Source organism: Gopherus evgoodei, chromosome 5 (assembly GCF_007399415.2).
Source record: "Gopherus evgoodei ecotype Sinaloan lineage chromosome 5, rGopEvg1_v1.p, whole genome shotgun sequence".
NCBI lineage: Eukaryota > Metazoa > Chordata > Testudines > Testudinidae > Gopherus > Gopherus evgoodei.
Window position 1 is genome coordinate 44566150 of NC_044326.1, and position 20680 is coordinate 44586829.

Sequence of the window (20680 nt, forward strand, 5' to 3'; positions counted from 1 at the left end):
GAAATTTTCACATGCCAAGATGAAAGAGAGTAAATTTCAGTCACAGGGAGGTGACGTCCTGGGACAGAAAGATACTAGATCTTCTCAGTTTCTGTTTGATACTGGTGTTTTGAAAAGAATTATTAACACAGGGTACGTCTACACTACAGGATTATTCCGATTTTACATAAACAGGTTTTGTAAAACAGATTGTATAAAGTTGAGTGCACGCGGCCACACAAAGCACAATAATTTGGTGGTGTGCGTCCATGGTCTGAGGCTAGCGTCGATTTCTGGAGCGTTGCACTGTAGTTAACTATCCCGTAGCTATCCCATAGTTCCCGCAGTCGCCCTCACCCATTGGAATTCTGGGTTGAGACCCCAATGCATGATGGTGCAAAAACAGTGTCGCGGGTGATTCTGGGTAAATGTCGTCACTCATTCCTTCCTCCGTGAAAGCAACGGCAAACAATCATTTTGCACCCTTTTTCCCTGGATTGCCCTGGCAGATGCCATAGCATGGCAATGATGGAGCCCTTTTTGCTTTTTGTCACTGTCACCATATGTGTACTGAATGCCGCTGACAGAGGCGGTACTGTAGTGCTACACAGCAGCATTCATTTGCCTTTGCAAGATAGCAGAGATGGTTATCAGTCGTTCTGTACCGTCTGCTGCTGTCATGGGTGCTCCTGGCTGACCTTTGCTGAGGTCGGCCAGGGGCGCAAAGACAAAAATGGGAATGACTCCCCGGGTCATTCCCTCCTTTATGTCGTATCTAAAAATAGTCAGTTCTGCTTGGAATATGGGGCAAGTGTACTAGAGAACCAGTGTACCAGAAAACACAACCGCTCCGTGTCAGATCCCACAGAAATGATGAGCTGCATGTCATTCTAGGATGTGCCCCTGCAACAACCCCACCCGTTGCTTCCATCCTCCCGGAACCCTCCTGGGCTACCGTTGCAGGGTCCCCCCATTTGTGTGATGAAGTAATAAAGACTGTAGGAATGACTTTTTAGTGAGATAAAATGAGGGGGAGGCAGCCTCCAGCTGCTATGATAGTCCAGGCAGTACAGAATCTTTTCTTTAGACATGAAAGGGGGGGGGGGGCTGATGGAGCTCAGCCCACAGTTGCTATGATGAGGACGGTTACCAGCCGTTCTGTACCATCTGCCGGGAATAACTGGGAGTCATTCCTATTTTTACCCAGGTGCCCCCAGCTGACCTCACCTGAGGCCAGCCAGGAGCACTCACGGGATGATGACAAGGACGGTTACTAGTCCTTCTGCACTGTACCATCTGCCACCAGGGAAGGGAGGGGAGAGGATGCTGCTGTTCAGTGCCGCAGTACCGCGTCTACCAGCAGCATGCAGTAGACATAGGGTGACATTGAAAAAAAGTCAAGAAATGCTTTTTTTCCCCTTTTCTTTCACGGGGGGGGGGCATAAATTGACGAGATATACCTTGAACCACCCCGGACAATGTGTTTGACCCTACAGGCATTGGGAGCTCAGCCAAGAATGCAAATATTTTCGGAGACTGCGGGGACTGCGAGATAGCTGGAGTCCTCAGTCCCCCCTCTCTTCCTCCATGAGCGTCCATTTGATTCTTTGGCTTTCCGTTATGCTTGTCACACAGCATTGTGCTGTGGACTCTGTATTATAGCCTGGAGATTTTTTTCAAATGCTTTGGCATTTCGTCTTCTGTAACACAGCTCTGATAGAACAGATTTGTCTCCCCATACAGCGATCAGATCCAGTATCTCCCATATGGTCCATGCTGGAGCTCTTTTTGGATTTGGGACGCATGGCCACCCGTGCTGATCAGAGCTCCACGCTGGGCAAACAGGAAATGAAATTCAAAAGTTCGCAGGGCTTTTCCTGTCTATCTGGCCACTGCATCCGAGTTCAGATTGCTTTCCAGAGTGGTCACAGTGGTGCACTGGGGGATACCACCCGAAGACCAATACCGTCAATTTGTGGCCACACTAATCCTAATCCGACATGGCAATACTGATTCCAGCGCTACTCCTCTCGTCGAGGAGGAGTACAGAAACTAGTTTTAAGAGCCCTTTTTATCGATTTAAAGGGCCTCGTTGTGTGGACGAGTGCAGGGTTAAATTGGTTTAACGCTACTAAAATCAGTTTAAACGCATAATGTAGACCAGGCCACAGAGAGATAATATTTGCCTGCATATTATATATGCATTGGCAATGTGATATGGATTTTGAGCTGCATACACAGAGGCATCACAGAGCAAGGTGGTAATAGTCATCCTCATCACAAGCCAGGAAACAGCACACATGAAATAATGTGCTCAGGTATGGACACCTCAGTACCAGAATGATACAGACAATTTGGAAGAGAGCAACAAAAAGGTATGGATGGATTGACAAGGAGGAAATCGCATAACTACATAAGTTATAGTTTAGCCCAATGACATCTAAGGAGGGAGAAAGAGGAATTGTATAGACTCATAGACTCTAGGACTGGAAGGGACCTCGAGAGGTCATCGAGTCCAGTCTCCTGCCCTCGTGGCAGGACCAAATACTGTCTAGACCATCCCTAATAGACATTTATCTAACCTACTCTTAAATATCTCCAGAGATGGAGATTCCACAACTTCCCTAGGCAATCTATTCCAGTTTTAACTACCCTGACAGTTAGGAACTTTTTCCTAATGTCCAACCTAAATCTCCCTTGCTGCAGTTTAAGCCCATTGCTTCTTGTTCTAACATTGGAGGCTAAGGTGAACAAGTTTTCTCCCTCCTCCTGATGACACCCTTTTAGATACCTGAAAACTGCTATCATGTCCCCTCTCAGTCTTCTCTTTTCCAAACTAAACAAACCCAATTCCTTCAGCCGTCCTTCACAGGTCATGTCCTCAAGGCCTTTAATCATTCTTGTTGCTCTTCTCTGGACCCTCTCCAATTTCTCCACATCTTTCTTGAAATGCGGTGCCCAGAACTGGACACAATACTCCAGTTGAGGCCTAACCAGCGCAGAGTAAAGCGGAAGAATGACTTCTCTTGTCTTGTTTACCGGCTGGTATAATGGGGTCTGGCAGAAGTAATGGAATTAAATTAAAGAAAAAATAGGCTTATATGAAGAAAAAAATTCCTGACAGTGAGATCTCTTTCAGTTATTGAGTAATCTCCTATAGAAAGCAGTGGAAGTGCCATCCCTTGAAGCATTTAAATCTTCACTAGAAAAGCACTAGCAATCTGTCATTGATTTAAGATAACCTAAACATCACTCTTCAATCTGTAAGTTTAAATAAAGAAAACCACATCAACAGAGGCAAAAGTTTATTTTTTATACTATATTTCAGAGGCCATTTCTGGAAGGTTTGAAGTTATTATTACAACTAAACATGTCAGCCCCAAAGACTCAAAAAATCAAGGTTTTTTCCCTGGATTTTTTGTAATATGACAACACAAGCAGTAGAAATAAATATTTCAAGTTTATCCAACTAGATATAAAAATTTCAAATAGGTTCAGCCATTCAAAAACTAATGTTCACAATTGTTCCTATTAAATCTGAACTGCTTGGTACTGTGTAATGACTAGAGAAGCAATTTCAGAAAGCTTCTGGAGGGAAAAGCCATATAAATGTAAGAGATGGAGGGTATGAAGTATTAACATGATGCTAAATTGCTGCATATCATATTTGCAATGGGCAGTTTACAATCTGTTCATCCTGATGGATTTAGCACAAGGGAGTTAGAAGCCCTAGCTCTGCAATTTCAGTCTCTTGCTGGTAATTTATGGCTAAATTGTACCCACAAATAATGTGTAAGCACAGAATGAGTTTGGGACCCTGATCAGCCCAAACAGCTCCACTGCACTCAGAGGAGCAGTAATAAATGGAAAGTAAGGAAAAGTTGCCGGAGATAATGAGTCTGAATACTAATGACCTAAACTGATGCAAAAATAGGATTGCAATCTATCAAGTAGTACCCAATTCATTTGGTGCTGCTAATGAGTTGTTTAAAAAAAATGGTTTTATAGTTTGGAGCCAAATCTGCACTATTTATCCACATTTTTCCCTTAACTCATTAAGATCCTGCAGTCTTTGTGCATGCAAAACTCTCATTGACTTCACTGCAAAAGTTCCATGGTATTCACATTGAGCTTCAAGATTTAGCCCATGATGTGTGACCCTTCTTGCTTCTTTAGCAGCAGCCAGACATCTTTAAGGATCATTGTGACCTATGACATTCACATTACACAAACTAACATCCATGGTCCATCAAAATATACATATTTTTCCATTTAAAATGGTCTCATTTTTTCACAGAGAATACAAATTGAGTTTCTTCTCAGTTGGAAAGAAAAATTTTAGCAAGGATAACCTCTCAACTTTGTGAGTAAGTATAAATCCTCAATGAACCCAAAATAGATATGAAATCTACAGTCTTCCAATGAGGTTGATTCTACAGCACGATATCAGTTTATCCATTGTTCGTATTTTAATAGAGTGGTTTTGATTAATACAAAATCCTGTTATCTGAGGTTCCTGGCATTTTTAGGAATAAGAGCTGGCTAAGGTAGCCAGGAAGGATGGATTGGAAATGAAGATGGCTTCTTTCATGGTGTATCGATTATGTTTCATACTGGAAGGCCTGAAATTGAAGAAGAAACTATTATCAGATAAAAGGAATGTGGGAGAAAAAGGAGAGCCACTTCTCATTTACTTTATGTTTAGTAGATTCCGTTATAACATATTTAATAAATGTAGTTTTCTTTTAACTTTCACTGTACTGAATTTTCCTTTTTATCACAAAAGAAAAAAAATTCTAATGAAAAACAGACAAAATGAAGGAAATGCTTCATACAGGAGCAAAATCAATAGCCAGGGAATTCTGAAGCCCTGATAGCCCAGGATACCCAATGTAAAGGGGATACAGTGGTCACTACCTACCAATAGGCCCATCCCTAACTGTTCTTTCCTGGCTATTGAGATTCTGCACATGAAAATTTCCCTCATCCAAATAATGAAAAAAGGTATCTGTGTGTCTGCTCAGTTGTGGTTTTTTATGACAAGTGAATCCCAGAATCCTTTACACTGACTGCCAAGATAGCTTCTGGATGCATCACTGCAGCTGGTGCTGCGATGCTGGGGGTATTTTTAAGAATAGATGCCTACTGGAGGTGAATGAGCACAACCAGGGACACCCTTTTGAAAGAGGAAATGACAGAAAAATGGGACCAAATCAACTAGTGAGCGGAAAGGAGCAGCAAACAAGTGAGAAATTGAAGCAGGAATCAAATCCCATCCTTACCTAGGATGCCAGCATACCAAGGGACAGGCTTGTCAATAATTAAATGAGGGTAGCCATTTCCTCATTTGCAAATGAAAGAAAGTCTAATATTCAATGAAGCTGGGCTGCAGAAAATTATCCAGACCTGATAGCTAGTCCTTATCTCTAATGGGGCAAAGGAGAACCCCATATCTGAGCAATACCAAACTCTGACAATGTCCAGAGCTAAATCAAGTCCATCTTTAGTCCTGAGATGTATCTCATATTCCCACCTTGAGTGACAAAGCAAAAGATGGCCCGCCTCCTATTCTGGCAGTTAAGTTATTTGGGATCCCAGCTAGAGTATCTTTCTCTCTGACCTTATTTTTCATTCACATTACCCCATAGGAGCTTTTGGTAAAAAGTGTTTCTGAGGATGGGGATTTGTATGGCTGAAGCAGCTGCTGAGGTGAGCTAAAAAATGACAAATATAAGCAGGACAGAATGTATCAAAAATTGGTGCCAGCTAATGGAAGGCAGCAATTTTTAACTGTTTGTGTAGTGCCCATTGCAGCCAAATCTGGCACTCTTGCAACCAAAGCAATGTAAATACTAAATCCTTCTTTTAACAGCTTCTAAATTTCTGATGGATCCTGAGATGTGGAGGAAAGTACATTGTGCTGTGTGTGTTTTAAGCAGAAGCTGCTAGTTATGCCAAATATTCTGAAACGTACTCAGCAATTTGTGATGCCAGAAGCCACATTACACTAACAGACATAATGGATTTTAAAACTTAATTTACATATTAAATTACATATAATGAGGCAAAAAGGGCAGAAAATAACTTTTCCACTCTGATATTTAGAAAATAAATGTGTAACTGATTTGCCTGTAATGCATTCACTACAATATTTGGGGCCATATGCTGACCTGAATCTATGTCCAGAAAGTTGTATACAGCAATCAAGGGCAACACATTGCAAAAATGGCTAATTGGCATATTAAATGCTACAAACTAAAAGTCACTGCATTCAGTCTTACCAACCCACCACATTTAACTATAGTATTATACAAATATAGCAAAGCACCACAAAATCTGTATCCTGGAGCATAACTGGCATTATATATTTTAAGGAAAATCAAAGGGTCCCCATCAACTTAAAAATCATATTTTTGTCTGAATATTTTGCCTATTTTTTACAAATAAACATTTAAGATTCCTAAAACAGACAAACATTATTTTTGTCTCCTCCCCTATCACCAGCATATTTACTTTTTACATTTGTGATTTGTCAGCTTCACAATTAATTAGTCATTTTTTCCTACTGTTTGAGTGAGTCTTTACTCAGAGGTAAGGAAGATGTGATTTTAAAACCACAACCACAAAAAACTGACAAAGAAACTGAGGCAGGAGTCTACTTGAAATTATTCTAATTCACTTTATTGTTAGTTGCCTATTCTATTAATATTATTATACTGAGCCTATAATCATGGTATCTGAATGCTTTCCAGTAATGCAGGAAGGGCCTGATCCAAAGCCCACTGAGGACAATTGAAAGACTCCTGTTGATTTCAGCGGGCTTTAGATCAGGCCCAACACAGCTAGATTGCTAGGGTCCCTTTAAAAAAAGAAGATGATCACAATTAAATAGAATGGGGTTTGGGCTTTTCTGTAGCTCCTTTCAGTTAATTGTCCAGAAATGACTTATGCCCTATCACACCTGCAAGGCTCTGCTCCCTCAAGCTACCATTATATTTTACATAAGGGAAAGAATCAGGTTCTCTTTTCTGATTATCTTTGCTATAGGAAGTTTAATCTTTCTTATAACCACATCCTCCTTTTGTTTGTCACCCTTAACTGTGCAGTAACTATCTTAGATCTCCGTCCTGCAAACTGAACAGTATAAGATCCTTAGATTGTAACCCCTTGGGAGAGTGACCTGTCTTACTTGACAGTGAAGCACCATGGCACAATAGAAATAATAAATTACAATGAAGCTTTGTCCATATCCAAGGGACCTCAAAGCACTTTGCAATGTAAAGTACTGATGGTGCCAGAATTATGTAGGAAAAAAGAATAAACTTTAATGTGTGTCCCACAGTAGTCCTCATAGAGCCTTGGACATTAGTCTACTTTATTAAAAGAACGAATATGGGACAGGACACGGGGGTTCTCCCCTCCTACCCTTGGAGCTTTTGTTGCCAAAGAGACAGATGCAGTAAATAAAACATGTTCAGTAATATTGATTTATATGGCGTGAATTTAATCTAGCAACAACTAGGAAAATGAGTGTGCACATATTTTTATAAAATGCATCTCTGTATCCAGCTGACTTTAGGATATTGCTCTTTGCAGAGGTGAAAGTGTAGGATTTCATTCATGAATTGTCAGTTTCCTGCAGGGGTCAGCAATGTGTCCATACACGGACACAAATGTCCATGGTAAAAATGTTGAGGTTTGTGGTAATTTTTCAAAAAATTGAATGACTGAATGACATAACCCCTCGCCCCATTCACACACACACACACAGACACACACACACGTAATTTTGTCACGTGTCCATTGCGCAACAGGGTGGTGCTGACCCTTGGTTTCATGTCTGGTTCTAATTTCCCAAATGATATTTTCTTTTTAAATGTTTTTTTTCTGATATGCCTTTTTCATGATCTTTCTGAGAACATGCTGCTGTTTCCCCTTACATGGGCCAGGGACAGAGGCCCAACACACTCTGAGATGGGGATGCTGTAACAGTTCCACCATATGCTATATCTATCTGTGTTCTTATACTGCATAGGTCACCACAGAGATTAGGGAGACTGGCAACCTGCAGTCATTTTGTGATGATTCCACATAGTCCAAGCTCTGTGGGTTAAGAGAGGACATTTTAGAGGTAGGAAAGGGACAGAGTTCAGGAAAAGTCATTCCCCGGGGCATATGCTTCCCCCAGGACTCAAGGTGTCTGCTCAGTTGAAATCTTCTGTGTTACTATATGGGAGATCAGGCTCCATACAACTTCCAGGTTGACCCATGAAAAACAAAGTCATCTCCTCAAATCTCTTAAGACTTTACAGGAGACTGTCCTGTGAATGGGTTTTTCACGGAACAGGATGGTCTGACTCATAGTTAGTTGCCCTGTTTTATCTATTATTTCAGCAATTCTTTGTCTCTTATTCTCTTTTGAATGGCCAGAAAAGGAAACATACCTTGATCACATGCCCCTTCCTAAACATTAGTCCTCTCATGGTCCTAAGTACTGTATTATTTGTCAGGAATTGAAGCTGATAGTCTGACTTTGGTAAAACTGATTTTGTGTTATCCTTCTGGTACAAGACTCTCAAAATGGGGGTCACGACCCCTCAGGGGGTCACGAGGTTATTACATGAGGGGTTGTGACCTGTCAGCCTCCACCCCAAACCCCATTTCACCTCCAGCATTTATAATACTGTTAAATATAAAATATGTGTTTTTAACTTTAAGGGGAGGTGGGTTTCACTCAGACTTGCTGTGTGAAAGGGGTCACCAATACAAAAGTCTGAGAACCACTATTCTGGTATGTTCTGGAATTTGAGGTTCCCAAGATTCCTGCACTCTTCTCAGCTTCCTGCTTTTCTTTTCATTGTAATGGTGGGGGGCGGGGATTATTTGCTGCTGACCAAAATAGAAGTGGCAAACCAAAATACAAGTCACCTCATAGTCACTAACAATACTACTTGGTACTTGCAGGCTTTAAAGTTCTGTATAGTCTCTCTTTGTTTCAGTTTCCCTACCTTTTAAATTAGGGAAAAACAATACTGTCACGGGTTCAGTCCAACTGTGCCTCATTAACAGTCTTTACGGGTCCTGATAGAGGGCAGGTGATCTCTAGAAAGATCCAGAAGGGAACAGGAAACAGCAGCAGGACTGCTAGCTATGGACCTCTCTCAGCCCAGTGAGAGTGCCACATAGAGGTGGCTGAAGGGTTACTGCAGGAAGCAACTGGAGGTCCAGAACCACAGGCCTGAAGTAAGGAGGGATGCACAACCTCTGAACCCAAGGGCAGAATCTGCAGGCCAGGGAGATTTTTATTTTGATGTAGGGTTGAAGACTTTATATCAAGTTTATTAAGGCTAATATAGTAAAACCCCACCAAGGGAAATCTTGTCTTACACCCTTATGTGGTGTGGCAGTCTTAAAGGGGCCTGAGAGAGAATGGGAAACTGAGGGAGACCTGCACTGTCATATGCAGAAGGGGGTGCTACAAAGCAGGCATGCCCTTTTACAATTTGCTATTAAAGTGTTCTGAAGAGAATTGTCTCAACACGTGGGATGCTTGGCCTGTATTTTCCTAGCGGGGTGCTGGTAGGGAGTTTAATGGATGGTAGCAATACTACATGAAAGGTAGGGGTGACCTCCAGCCCCAACAGTCAGATAATATGGTGAGGAGTGTCCTGAAATACCACACAAAGACTGGATGAACTTAGGACACAAATAAACAGAAAAGCTGCAGTGCTGGAAGCTGATGAACCTTTATTAAACCATTTGTTACCAGTTGAGTTAACTTCACTCAGATATCCTGGCTGTATTCAGCATGCCAGCAGAGATAAACACTGCATAATAGACCTGATATGAAGCCTACTGAAGACAATGGAAAGACTCCCATAGTTTTCAATGGGCTTTGGATCAAACCCTTCTGCTAAGTGTTTTGGACAGTAATAAAAGCCAGCTTCAGGTGAACGTTAGGGGTGTTTCTTAACTAAATAAAATTTTAGTTCAAACCTCACCTACAGACTCAGATGTACAAGTACTGTGATCTAGGAAAAAATTAAAAGAGCATGATTTGCCAGATGTGTGTTTCCCACCTTAGCAAGTGATAGTCAGATATTGTTTGGAATAAAATCAGAGAGATACTCCACTCTGAATATATTTAACAAAGAAAAAATAAAGCAGGGAGCTTACCAATGGCAGTAACAAATGAGAAGCCAAGAACCGTGCATATATACAAAAAAAGAAGAGGCATAGACTTAGCAGTAAATCTACAGCATCTACCCAGTAGGTCTCTCCTCCCTAGAAAGGAAAAAAATCATTTCAGCAGGCATTGCCACTGTGCGTGTGATAAGTTTGTGTCATTGGCTACTGAGCTGTCCCTAACTATTAGCAAGACAAATACTTCACACCAGGGCATTAGAAGGATCTGAGTTCAGCAACAAGACTGGGGGTTCATGACAAGAACCAGACACTCATTTGTCTATCTTTCCTCCAGCTTACTGTTGGTACCACACATAACTACATCTTCACAGGGTGGCTACTGTTGTTATGGGGGATGTTGAATAGGCACACTTCCCCTCTCAACACTATTTGGCACTTGCTGTGAATAAATTTTACCCTGAGTTACACCATATACATGTACTGAGGCCTGTGCTACCTGGAAATAAGAGCAGGATAGCTGCCTTTCATAGAGAGAGGAGTGTGCCTGTGAAAACTGGACTGGCAGGAAGTCCCACTGCACAAATTTTCAATTTGCTCCCCGAGAGAGTAAATCACAACACTGTAAAACACCCTACATTCAGAAACAAGGCCCAAAATGCAAACTGCCTAGCCTGGACTGCCACATTTTGCAAGTGCAAAAAGACAAGCCATTTTGTTCTTTATCAGCACATAGGGGAATGAAAGAAGTTAGGGCATACGAAAAGCAGCTCATCATTCTTTCCTTGCACATTTTATTCTATGAACCAAGGGAGCATGATGTGAATCTAATTAGCAATGATACTGAAGTCATATTTAAAACTGACTCTAGAGCAGATCTAAAGTGTGGTCTCTGGATCAGTGATATGAATCTGAGTAACAGATACTACTGCAACCTTAGAAAATCCAGAGAGACAGTTCTTAGCCACAACTAAACACTAGACGTAGGTATATGCCTGCACTGCAGAGAAGAGAGAAGTGTCTATCTGAAATGGACAGATGTGTGGGTGGGGATCTGAAAATGAGATGACTACCACTGAGGACATGTATAGTTGGGAGACATTCCCACAGGAAGGGAAATGCTGTACAGAGGAGAAGTGGACGGGGTTCTGAGGAGAGGAGAATTTTCACAGAAGAGGAGGCAAATCCACTTTGGTCTATGCTGCTATCACAGGACTGGGCAATGGACTAGGCCTTGGAAGACCTGAGGTCTATTCTCATTTCTGCTAGTAACTTTCTGTGCATCTTTGGGCAAGTTATTTCACCTTTCTCTGCTTCAGTCTCCCCATCTTTACAATGGTGAGAATGATACTTTTTCACCTTCATAAATCCCATGATAAATGAAAAGCATTATATAAGTGGTCAATATTCTTAAGTATTATATTATCCTGCCTATGACCCAGCTAGTCTCACTCAGAATCAAAGCTCTATGAGTTTGCTATGTCATTAGCTCATCTGTATCCTACCATAGCTTTTAAAACATTTACTCCTGCAACTAATTCAGTGTTTTCAATTCACAAACTGATTTCTCTATGGGTCCTCCTTGTTAGAGGGTTTTCCCTTCACCCCCTCCCCTGGTTCTTGTTATGCAGACAGAAAGCAGAAGAGCAGAAGTCCAAAGTGCAGACAATGCGCTGTTTATTGGGATTAGTTCCAAGCAAACATATCCATAGTTCTACACGCCAGAAAAGTCTATTTCCCAGTGTCTCCCTTCCCAGCTCTATCACCGCAAAGCCTTGCCTGTGTCCCCATTCCCACCTCCTCAGCAGGCCCAAATATACCTGCAGTGCACGCCCCTAGTCACACCCCTAACAACTTATGGTCATGTTTCATTTCAGGGATTGCTGGGTTGGGGTCTTCATTCCCACCCCTTTTATACCCCATGCGAGGGGTAAGAAGTGAGGTTGTACTCCGGTCAGGGGCAGGCATTTCTCTGGTCTTTCAGTGTTTTACCTTCCCCCCAATCCTTTTTTGCCTCTCCTGACTGGTTGCTCGACCTTGCCTTGAGATAAGGAGTTGAGGCAGTCTTCATGTGTGCGCTCATATTCCCACCATGCCCAATGCGCTCATATTCCCACAATGCCCAGTGCTTATCTGTTTCCATTATATTAACAAACCATCTGGTTTAAGCAAAAGCAACATTTACAGTGTGTCTTTGTTCTTAGTAAGAATCCCTTTGTTCACACATATTAGTAAAAATGTATATATATCCAAAACCAAAGAGGCAAGTAGAAGTCAGCAAAACTACATAGACACTAATACTCCTAACACACCTGAACTATTGAAGTCAAACTGTATTTTAGTAAATAATTTTTTTAGGAAAATTTATGATTAAACCAAAAGTATATCCTTTCTGTAAGACTGCAGACTTAATGTATGTAAATAATGAAGAATCTTCTTAAGCTTTTAACCTCAGTAATTTTTCACATGCAATGACAATTCTATGAAAGTATCTGTAGGCCCCTTTCTTCTATGCAGCTTTGCATTAGTATTTTGATTTTACTTATTCAAATATGATCTATTTCATTTTCAGACATTAAAACACCTTTCAGTAAGTATATCTTTTCAAACTTGTCTCTGTCTCCATTGCTATTGAGATTAGAACTGGCACCCTATATCCAGATGCTGCTGAACTTTGAAGAAGTTTGAAAGTGAATCTGAACTCCACACACAGCTGGGCCTACCTCTGACTGAAACCCACATCTTCAGTCATTTCTGCTGACTGCTGTAATAATGATGGTGGTGGATTTCTTTGCTATTTGAATTTGGTCAGCAAACTATTTATGATTTCAAACACATGGTTCTTTTCATGACTCATTAGCAAATTGTTTCCCCTGCTGCTTTCTCTGGTTCCCATAGCCTCACTCCTTGTCAGAAACAACTGTCACCTTGATTCTGAAATCCAGGTCACATTACTCCACACCATAAAAATAGTGCAAATGTTTCTGCTAAAGTCTTCAGGGGCACACAGGGTTTAACAGACTAAAAGATTAGTTTATTGATCAGTCTTGGTGCTAAAAGAAAAATTGATTTTGTTTTCCTGCCATCTAGCTCTTCTGAAACATATTTTCAGGTTCACCACCTCCTGCATCTTGGCCAGAAGTACGATGTAATTTATTTAGAGTACATATTGCATGTGGTCAATCTGTTGATTTTAGCAACAGATAGGAAAACAGAATCATCTGAGAGGTTTAAGGTATTTGTTTACCTCCTATGCCTGCTGAGAATGCTCATGTTCAGGAATTACAGGCAATATCTCTGCTGTTTGTGTGATAGCTGTGGGTCTTCGTTGGTTGGGTTCTGTTAAAAGAGAAAATAGTTTTAGTCCACATTCATAAATGGCAAAAACATCTGAGGAATGTTACACTTCAGGTACCTTACTCCCATTTGATTTCTATGAAAGTTAGGCACCTAATCTGTTCAAGCACATTTAAAAAAACCCCACTATTAGGAGTCTAAGTCCCATTGAAAGTCAGCTGAATTTAGGTGTTTAAGTCACTTAGAAACTTTTGAAAATTTTACCCAGTGAAAATACAGACGCATGTTTAGTAAGAGCAAATTCAGGGCTAAATCAAGCCCTCCTACATATAAAACTGTAGATTAGCTAGCAGGAAGCAGAAAACTCTGTAGCTTTCAATCTGTGAACTTTCCAGGGCATAATCCATATGGAGGGGCTGAACAACCACCCCACAGAGGTAAGGGGCATGCTGTTCAAAGGCTATTGTGGCTACAGGGGGAGCATGGAGTGCTCCCAGGAATCACCCAGTTACTGACATACATCTGCAAGTGGTGGTGGCAGTGAAGGGGTTCAACGACACCCCAACAGGCTGGCATTGAAGCTGCCCTATAGACAAGACACCTTAGTAGGGCCCACATAAGGAGTCTGAGCCATTAGGAAATGGAGAAATTGGAGCTTGCTGGAAGCTCTTCATAAGCTAGCACTCAAGAGATCAGCATTATCTGATATGATACATTTTTTGCAGATCTGAAATGGGATGATGTTGTAGATAGTATCTTAACTCCAGATCCACCTGCTCCGTGCACAGCCACAACTCCTCCAAACTTGCAAAGGAACTTCTATATGTTCCAAGGAGGAGGGCAAATTATGCTGCTTAGATTAAGCTACATCCTGTCCAAGCATGCCCTCTAATTTATGCCTCATATTTTTGTAAATATAATTCTAAAGTACAATTCAGCTCTCAACATTTAAGTAATTAAATTTGAAAAACAAGGCTAAAATAGACTTGTGAATGTATCCATTCTCCCTTCAGAGTCCCACTGTTATGCCTGCATATCAAATGGAGAAATGACCCAGACGTATATTGGACCAGTATTTTGGTCCTGTAGTCTGTGGATATAACTGGACCTGGGCAGCTGAAATCACATACAGACTATAAAATAGCTGCTCTGAAACTGCCTTGGACCCATATATTTTTTTTATCCTCCCTTGTAAAACACAGGAATAAACCCAAATTAGTCATTAGATTTCATACTTTTCTGTCTAAATTTCATGTCTTTAAAGCTGGGAAGTCTGTTGTAAATATTGTGACAAGATTTGCTTTTTTCTCTGCATTACCTATCTAAGCTGTAGAGGAAGAGACAACCACTCACCTATGTCAAATATTAACTGAGGAGTAACAGAATCAAATATGTGATGTTCTACTTGGCCAAGATTAAAAAAGAAAATTCCTTCTTAACTAGTCTTCACATCTATTTAACATTGCTGAAGATGCATCCTGCCTGCCTTCTTCAACAAGAAGGAATACTGCGGAACAGGTAGGAGAGGTGGGCCTGGGCTTAGAGTTCCCTGGAATGCCAACACTGTTCTATACATTGAGCCAAATTCTGCTCTTATCTATACCACATTGACTTAAATGAGGTTACACAGGTATAGCTGAGGGAGGATTTGAACTATTTTCTCTGATGTCAGAGACAAGAGACTATCCTTTTAATAGGACAATAAGGGAAACAATGCAGAAATTTGAATGATTTGAGGTAATGTGTCCTGTTCACTTATTTACACACACTGTAGCCACTGAGCCCCTATACTCTCTTTCATGGGCTACCCACATTTTTGAAGTCTACATGTTGTAAGAGCCCAACCACAGCCAGGCTGCTACTTCTGCTCCCACACATAAGGGCAGGGATGGACGAACACAGTCATAGGTGGTGAGTTATATGGGCTCGAGGTGCCCGGGCTCCAGGAATATTCAGGGCCGGGTACCCTGCTCTAGCAATATTTGGAGCTGGGTCGCTCCCCCGGCCCTGCCTGAATCGGGTCCCGGCCCCGGCCCCTGCCCCCGTGGGTCTCCCCCCACTGCCCCGCCCCGCTGCGCCCCTGCCTGGAGCGGGTCCCGGCCTCCACCTTCCACCCCTCCGCTGCATCCCCCCTCCGCTGCATCCTTGCCTGCTCGCAGATCAGCTCCCGGTAGAACTGCTGTCTGCTGCCCCAGGGTCCTAGCGCCTGCCATTCGCTAATGGCAAGGCAGGCTGCCCTTACCCTGTTCTTCTGCAGGGCCGCCCGGGGGGGGCAAGAGGGGCAATTTGCCCCAGGCCCCGGGCTCCGCAGGGGCCCCCACGAGAGTTTTTGGGGCCCCTGGAGCGGGGTCCTTCACTTGCTCCGGGGGGCCCGGAAAACTCTTGCGGGGCCGGGGTCCAGAGCTTCTTCCGCTCCCGGTCTTTGCCGGCCAGGGGGTCCTTCTGCTCCGGGGGGAAGGACCCCCCGCCAGCGAATTACCGCCGAAGCGGGACCTGCCGCCGAAGCGCAACCCAGTCTTCGGCAGTGGGGGGCCCTTCCGTTCCGGGACCCACCGCCGAAGTGCCCCGAAGACCCGTGGCGGGGGCCCCCCGCCGCTGAATTACCGCCGAAGAGCAGGCTGCACTTCGGCAGCTGGTCCCACTTCGGCGGTAATTCGCCGGCGGAGGGCCCCCGCCATGGGTCTTCGGGGCACTTCGGCGGTGGGTCCCGGAACGGAAGGGCCCCCCGCCGCCGAACAGGGCCGGCTCTAGAATTTCACCGCACGGGGGGTGCCCTGCCGCTTGCCGGTCCTGGGGCTCCAGTGGACCTGCCGCAGGCATGCCTACGGATGCTCCACCGGAGCCACGGGACCAGCGGACCCTCCGCAGGCACGCCTGCGGGAGGTCCACCAGAGCCGCCTGCTGCCGACGGCCCCAGGTCCCCGGAATCCTCTGGGCGGCCCTGTTCTTCTGCCCTAGCCCTGAGCCTCTCCAACGCCCCAAACCCTCATCCTCAGCCCCAGCCCTCATCCCCCTGCACCCTGATCCTCATCCCAAGCCAGAGCTCTCATCCCCCTGCACCCTAATCCTCTGCTCCAGCCAGAGCCCTCATCTCCCTGCACCCTAATCCTCATTCCCAGCCAGAGCCCTCTTCCCCAGCAGAGCCCTCATCCCCCTGCACCCTAATCCTCTGCCCCAGCCAGAGCCCTCATCCCCCCGCACCCTGAGCCTCTGCCCCAGCTCTGAGCCCCCCTGCATCATGAACCCTCATCCTCAGCCCCAACCCTCATTCCCCTGCAGCCTGATCCTCTGCCCCAGCGTGCACCACCTCCCCCTTCCTACACCCCCACCCCTAGCTGAGCCTGCACCCAAATTCCATCCCAAAGCCTGCACCCCTCACCCCCTCCTGCACACCCGCCCCCTGCCCTAGCCCAGAGCCTGCACCCAGCACCCAAACTCCCTCCCAGAGCCTGCACCCCTCATCCCTTCCTACACTCCCACCACCAGCCCACAGCCTGCACCCAAACTCCATCCCAAAGCCTGCAGCCCTCACCCCCTCCTGCACACCCACTCCGTGCCCGAGCCCGGAGCCTGCACCCAGCACCCAAACCCCTTCCCAAAGCCTGCACCCCTCCTGCACCCTAATCCCCAGTCCAGGACCTGCACCCCAGACCGCCCCCCTGAAACCCTACCCAGACCCTTAGGCAGGTGGGGGCGGAGTTGAGGGAGTAGATTTAGGGGGGCGGATTCTGGGCACCACCAAAATTTCTACAAACTTGCCTCCCATTAACACAGTGAGGAGTGGGCAGGATCTGCTCCTGAACACATTGGCCGGTGCCCCAAAACCAGCACAGAAGGGGAAGCACCAGGTTTTGATTCTCAGAGCCTTGGGTCCTGACCAGATTGTTCAGGGCAGTGACATCCTGCCCCTTACTCAGGCTAAATGGTAAAGTTACAATACAGCCCTTCATTATTAGAGGTCATTGTCAATAAAAACCCCCTATACTAAACAAACCATTTCATTTACCATGTTACTAATGTCATAGGTTGAAAAAATTAAAATGGAAAGAGTATTAAATATTCCAATTTCCTTTCCATCATTTATATTGCTTGCTTACTTATGCAGAGTCCTCTTTCCTGAACAAAGAAAGTCAATTAAATCACTTTTACTTTTATCTTATATAATCAGTTTCAGTTTCTTAATGTCATACTGTTTGGCTTGCAAACACATCAGGTTAATGTTTATTTGTTTAAAATAACTGCTACCACTGAAATTTAAAAAACAAAATCACAGGGAAAACTTCTGTTGGCCTTGTGTTTGCAAAATTTGGGATTTTGAATTAATAGTATCTCTATTGTTTCAATGTAGAGTTCAATCTTTTATACCTTTTAAGGGCCAGGATTGCATTGATTTACCTGGTTACTGTGTGTACTTTCCTATTCCTGGGCTACATTCATTTTCATAAAATAATTACATAAATAGCCCTAAAACTTCAGCTGAGTGATACAGATGTGATGGTAAAATGAACCTAACAAAATAACATATTGGAAAAATATACCTCACAATTCACAAGCTATTGAATTCTCAGTTACATATTTGTTTCTACATAATGATCTTTGTTATATTCAGTGACATTACTGGGATTTATTCATAGTCTGTCTTCAGCTCTTATGATGTGAATGCTAATTTAATAATGTTGAGAGGCAGGAGTATCATAACTTCATTTTAAAAAAAACAACCAAAACGTCCTAAGTTCATTAAAGTTAACTTTGCATTGTCATGAGCAAGACAGGTTAGTTGGAGAATGTATTCTAATATGTAAAGAGTCAGAGTATGCCTCTCTGAGACAATGGAGGTAGTAGATATTTATAATCCATCTTGGCAATGGCAGATCTTAAAACTAGTGCTTAGGAGAAACAGCATTTCTTTCCAAGTAGTCTTGATTCTGCTTGCTATATGGTGTAAACCAGGAGTAACTTCACTCAAGTCAATGGAGTTATGGTGGTTTGAAACCAGCGAATGGCTCCATAATCAGCCCCATGGAATTAGTAAAAGCAGTTCATAAGCAAGAAACTTTTCAGTCAAATGGGTAGCCTGGAGTGGAAGGAGCATAACATTAAGACCAGTATCGTGCTCTTTCTTCAACATCATAAATCTACACTGGGATTTCATAAGACACTCAATGGTCAAAAAACCCTTAGACATACACTGCTAAACAATGCTATTGTGAACATAGTGATAAAACAAGAATGTTATTAGTGAGAGCTACTAAAGACAAAAGATTTCAGAGACACATTCCTTTCCTGAGGGATGAAAATAATAAGCTCATAAATACATCTGCAGAAGTTAGCCAGCTCTCTAAATGTTGGGAATATAAATTGTATTCCCAAGAGTGCTCAGGCAGACAGGATGCAATCTGCTCTTTTCTAAGTAAAATTGAAATGCCACAAATTACGGGATTGTTGAGAGAAATTATTGAGACTCTTGTAACTGCTGAAGAAATTGACAAGACAAGGCTATCGCTAATATGCTGAATGAACAGTGAGGTGCCCAAGTCTAGACAGTTTTTTAAAACTATTTTCCCATTTGCTGACTTAGGATTTTATTTTATTTTATTTTTTGCCATTTACAGTTATTTCAGAGGACTCCTGGTTTGTGTTAATCTATAAAAAGATAAGGAAATCAAATTACATGGAATTTATTAAACAGTATGGTTCATCTAGTAATATCAATAATACTCTGAGCCCAGGACTATTCTTTCCCTTCTTGTAACAACGTTATTTTGACCAAGTTGAATAACTTCCTCAGTTTAGCGTGTTGGTTATCACTCAACCCTGCAGTGAGTTGAGCCATGCACCAGTCTCCCTGAGCTGCTAATAATGTACATTCAGAAGGTCAAATACTAATTCCTGTCTGAAGCCATATCAGTGGGTTCTGTTTAGATGGAAGGAATGGAATCCAAAAAACCAGCACAGCCATTTCAAGGTGCTACTATAGTTTTGAATCTATCCTTTAACGTGGGATTTAGTCAAATGTGGGCATAGTCATAGAGCCTCAGGCCACAATACCTTATCTGCCAAGGCCCTGATGTGGGATATATGTGACAAGGGACCAAAAATGAGGAACACAACAAAATTATTGATGCAGAAAATTTAAAAGCTGTGGCAGCATTCCCTTAGCGCACATAAGTCTTTCCATAACCTCAGTTTCACAGTTCTTTTTTTCTGATATAAATAAGTTTCAACAATAAAAGTGAGTGAATGCCATCTTTATGTGGGAAGGAGGTAACTTTGGAACTAAACTGTATGCCTTCACATAAATTGAGGGACATTTTACAGGTATGCCCCAAACTCCAGTGCAATGGCACAAAAGAAGAGTAGAGTCACCCTGTGTGCCCCTTCCATGCCTAGGATATGCCTCACAGTAAGTCAAACCAGTGTGTAAGGCCTTCTATGGTGCTTCAGAAGGCTGCAGGATTTGACCCAGAGTTATTTCCACATGACATGGGGATTCATTTGTTTGCTAGCCCATTTCATTTGTTCTGAGCTGAGAACAGAGTGCTTGTCAGTCAAGGGATGACACAAGTTCTGTTTTTATGCAGATGACTTCCTCTCTTTGTAGACAATCCACGCTATACCTGCCATACAATTGCTTTTTAATTTCTTGTAGCAAGGTTATGTACCTGGCCTGCCCACTCATATTGATTTCTTTCTGCTGGATTTCATTACAAACACTAGAGGCTTGTGACTCTAGCTTTCAGTGCTAACTTCACAGTCCTAATACACAAGTTCTTCTTCGAGTGATTGCTCATATCCATTCCAGTTAGGGTGTGCGCGCAGCGCGTGCACGTTCATCGGAAGACTTTTACCCTAGCAACTCCAGTGGGCCGGCAGGTCGCCCCCTAGAGTGGCGCCGGCATGGCGCCCGATATATACCCCTGCCGGCCCACCCGCTCCTCAGTTCCTTCTTACCACCGTGTCGGTCGTTGGAACTGTGGAGCGCGGCATAGCTGTCCTCCACGTCCCTAGCTCTCCTTTGCTTCATTGTTCTCATAGTTGTAGATAGCTGTAAATTGTAGTTGGACTTTTCGTTATTGTTAACTTTTAGCATAGCTATATATACTTAGTTAGCGGGCTTGGGCTTTAGCCCTTCCCCGCATCCGGCACAGGGCCCATGCCTGGTTCGCCAGGGTTCAAACAGTGCTCGGCCTGCAAGAAGCCGATGCCAATGAGCGATCCCCACAATGCCTGTCTGAAGTGCCTGGGGGAATCGCACATTTCA

The 20680-nt window shown here is 43.3% G+C and overlaps 1 protein-coding gene across 1 annotated transcript in view; it reads right to left on the reverse strand.

Moving 5' to 3' along the window:
* Positions 1–3305: 3305 nt before the first annotated feature.
* Positions 3306–20680, reverse strand: part of TMEM156 (transmembrane protein 156) — a 42088-nt gene continuing 24713 nt past the window's right edge. Inside the window, exons 6-7 of the mRNA XM_030563753.1 lie at positions 13370–13461; positions 3306–4601 (exon numbers count right to left, since the gene is read on the reverse strand). Coding sequence (XP_030419613.1) covers positions 13373–13461 — 89 coding nt within the window. The 3' untranslated portion in view covers positions 3306–4601; positions 13370–13372. The remainder of the gene's footprint in view (positions 4602–13369; positions 13462–20680) is intronic.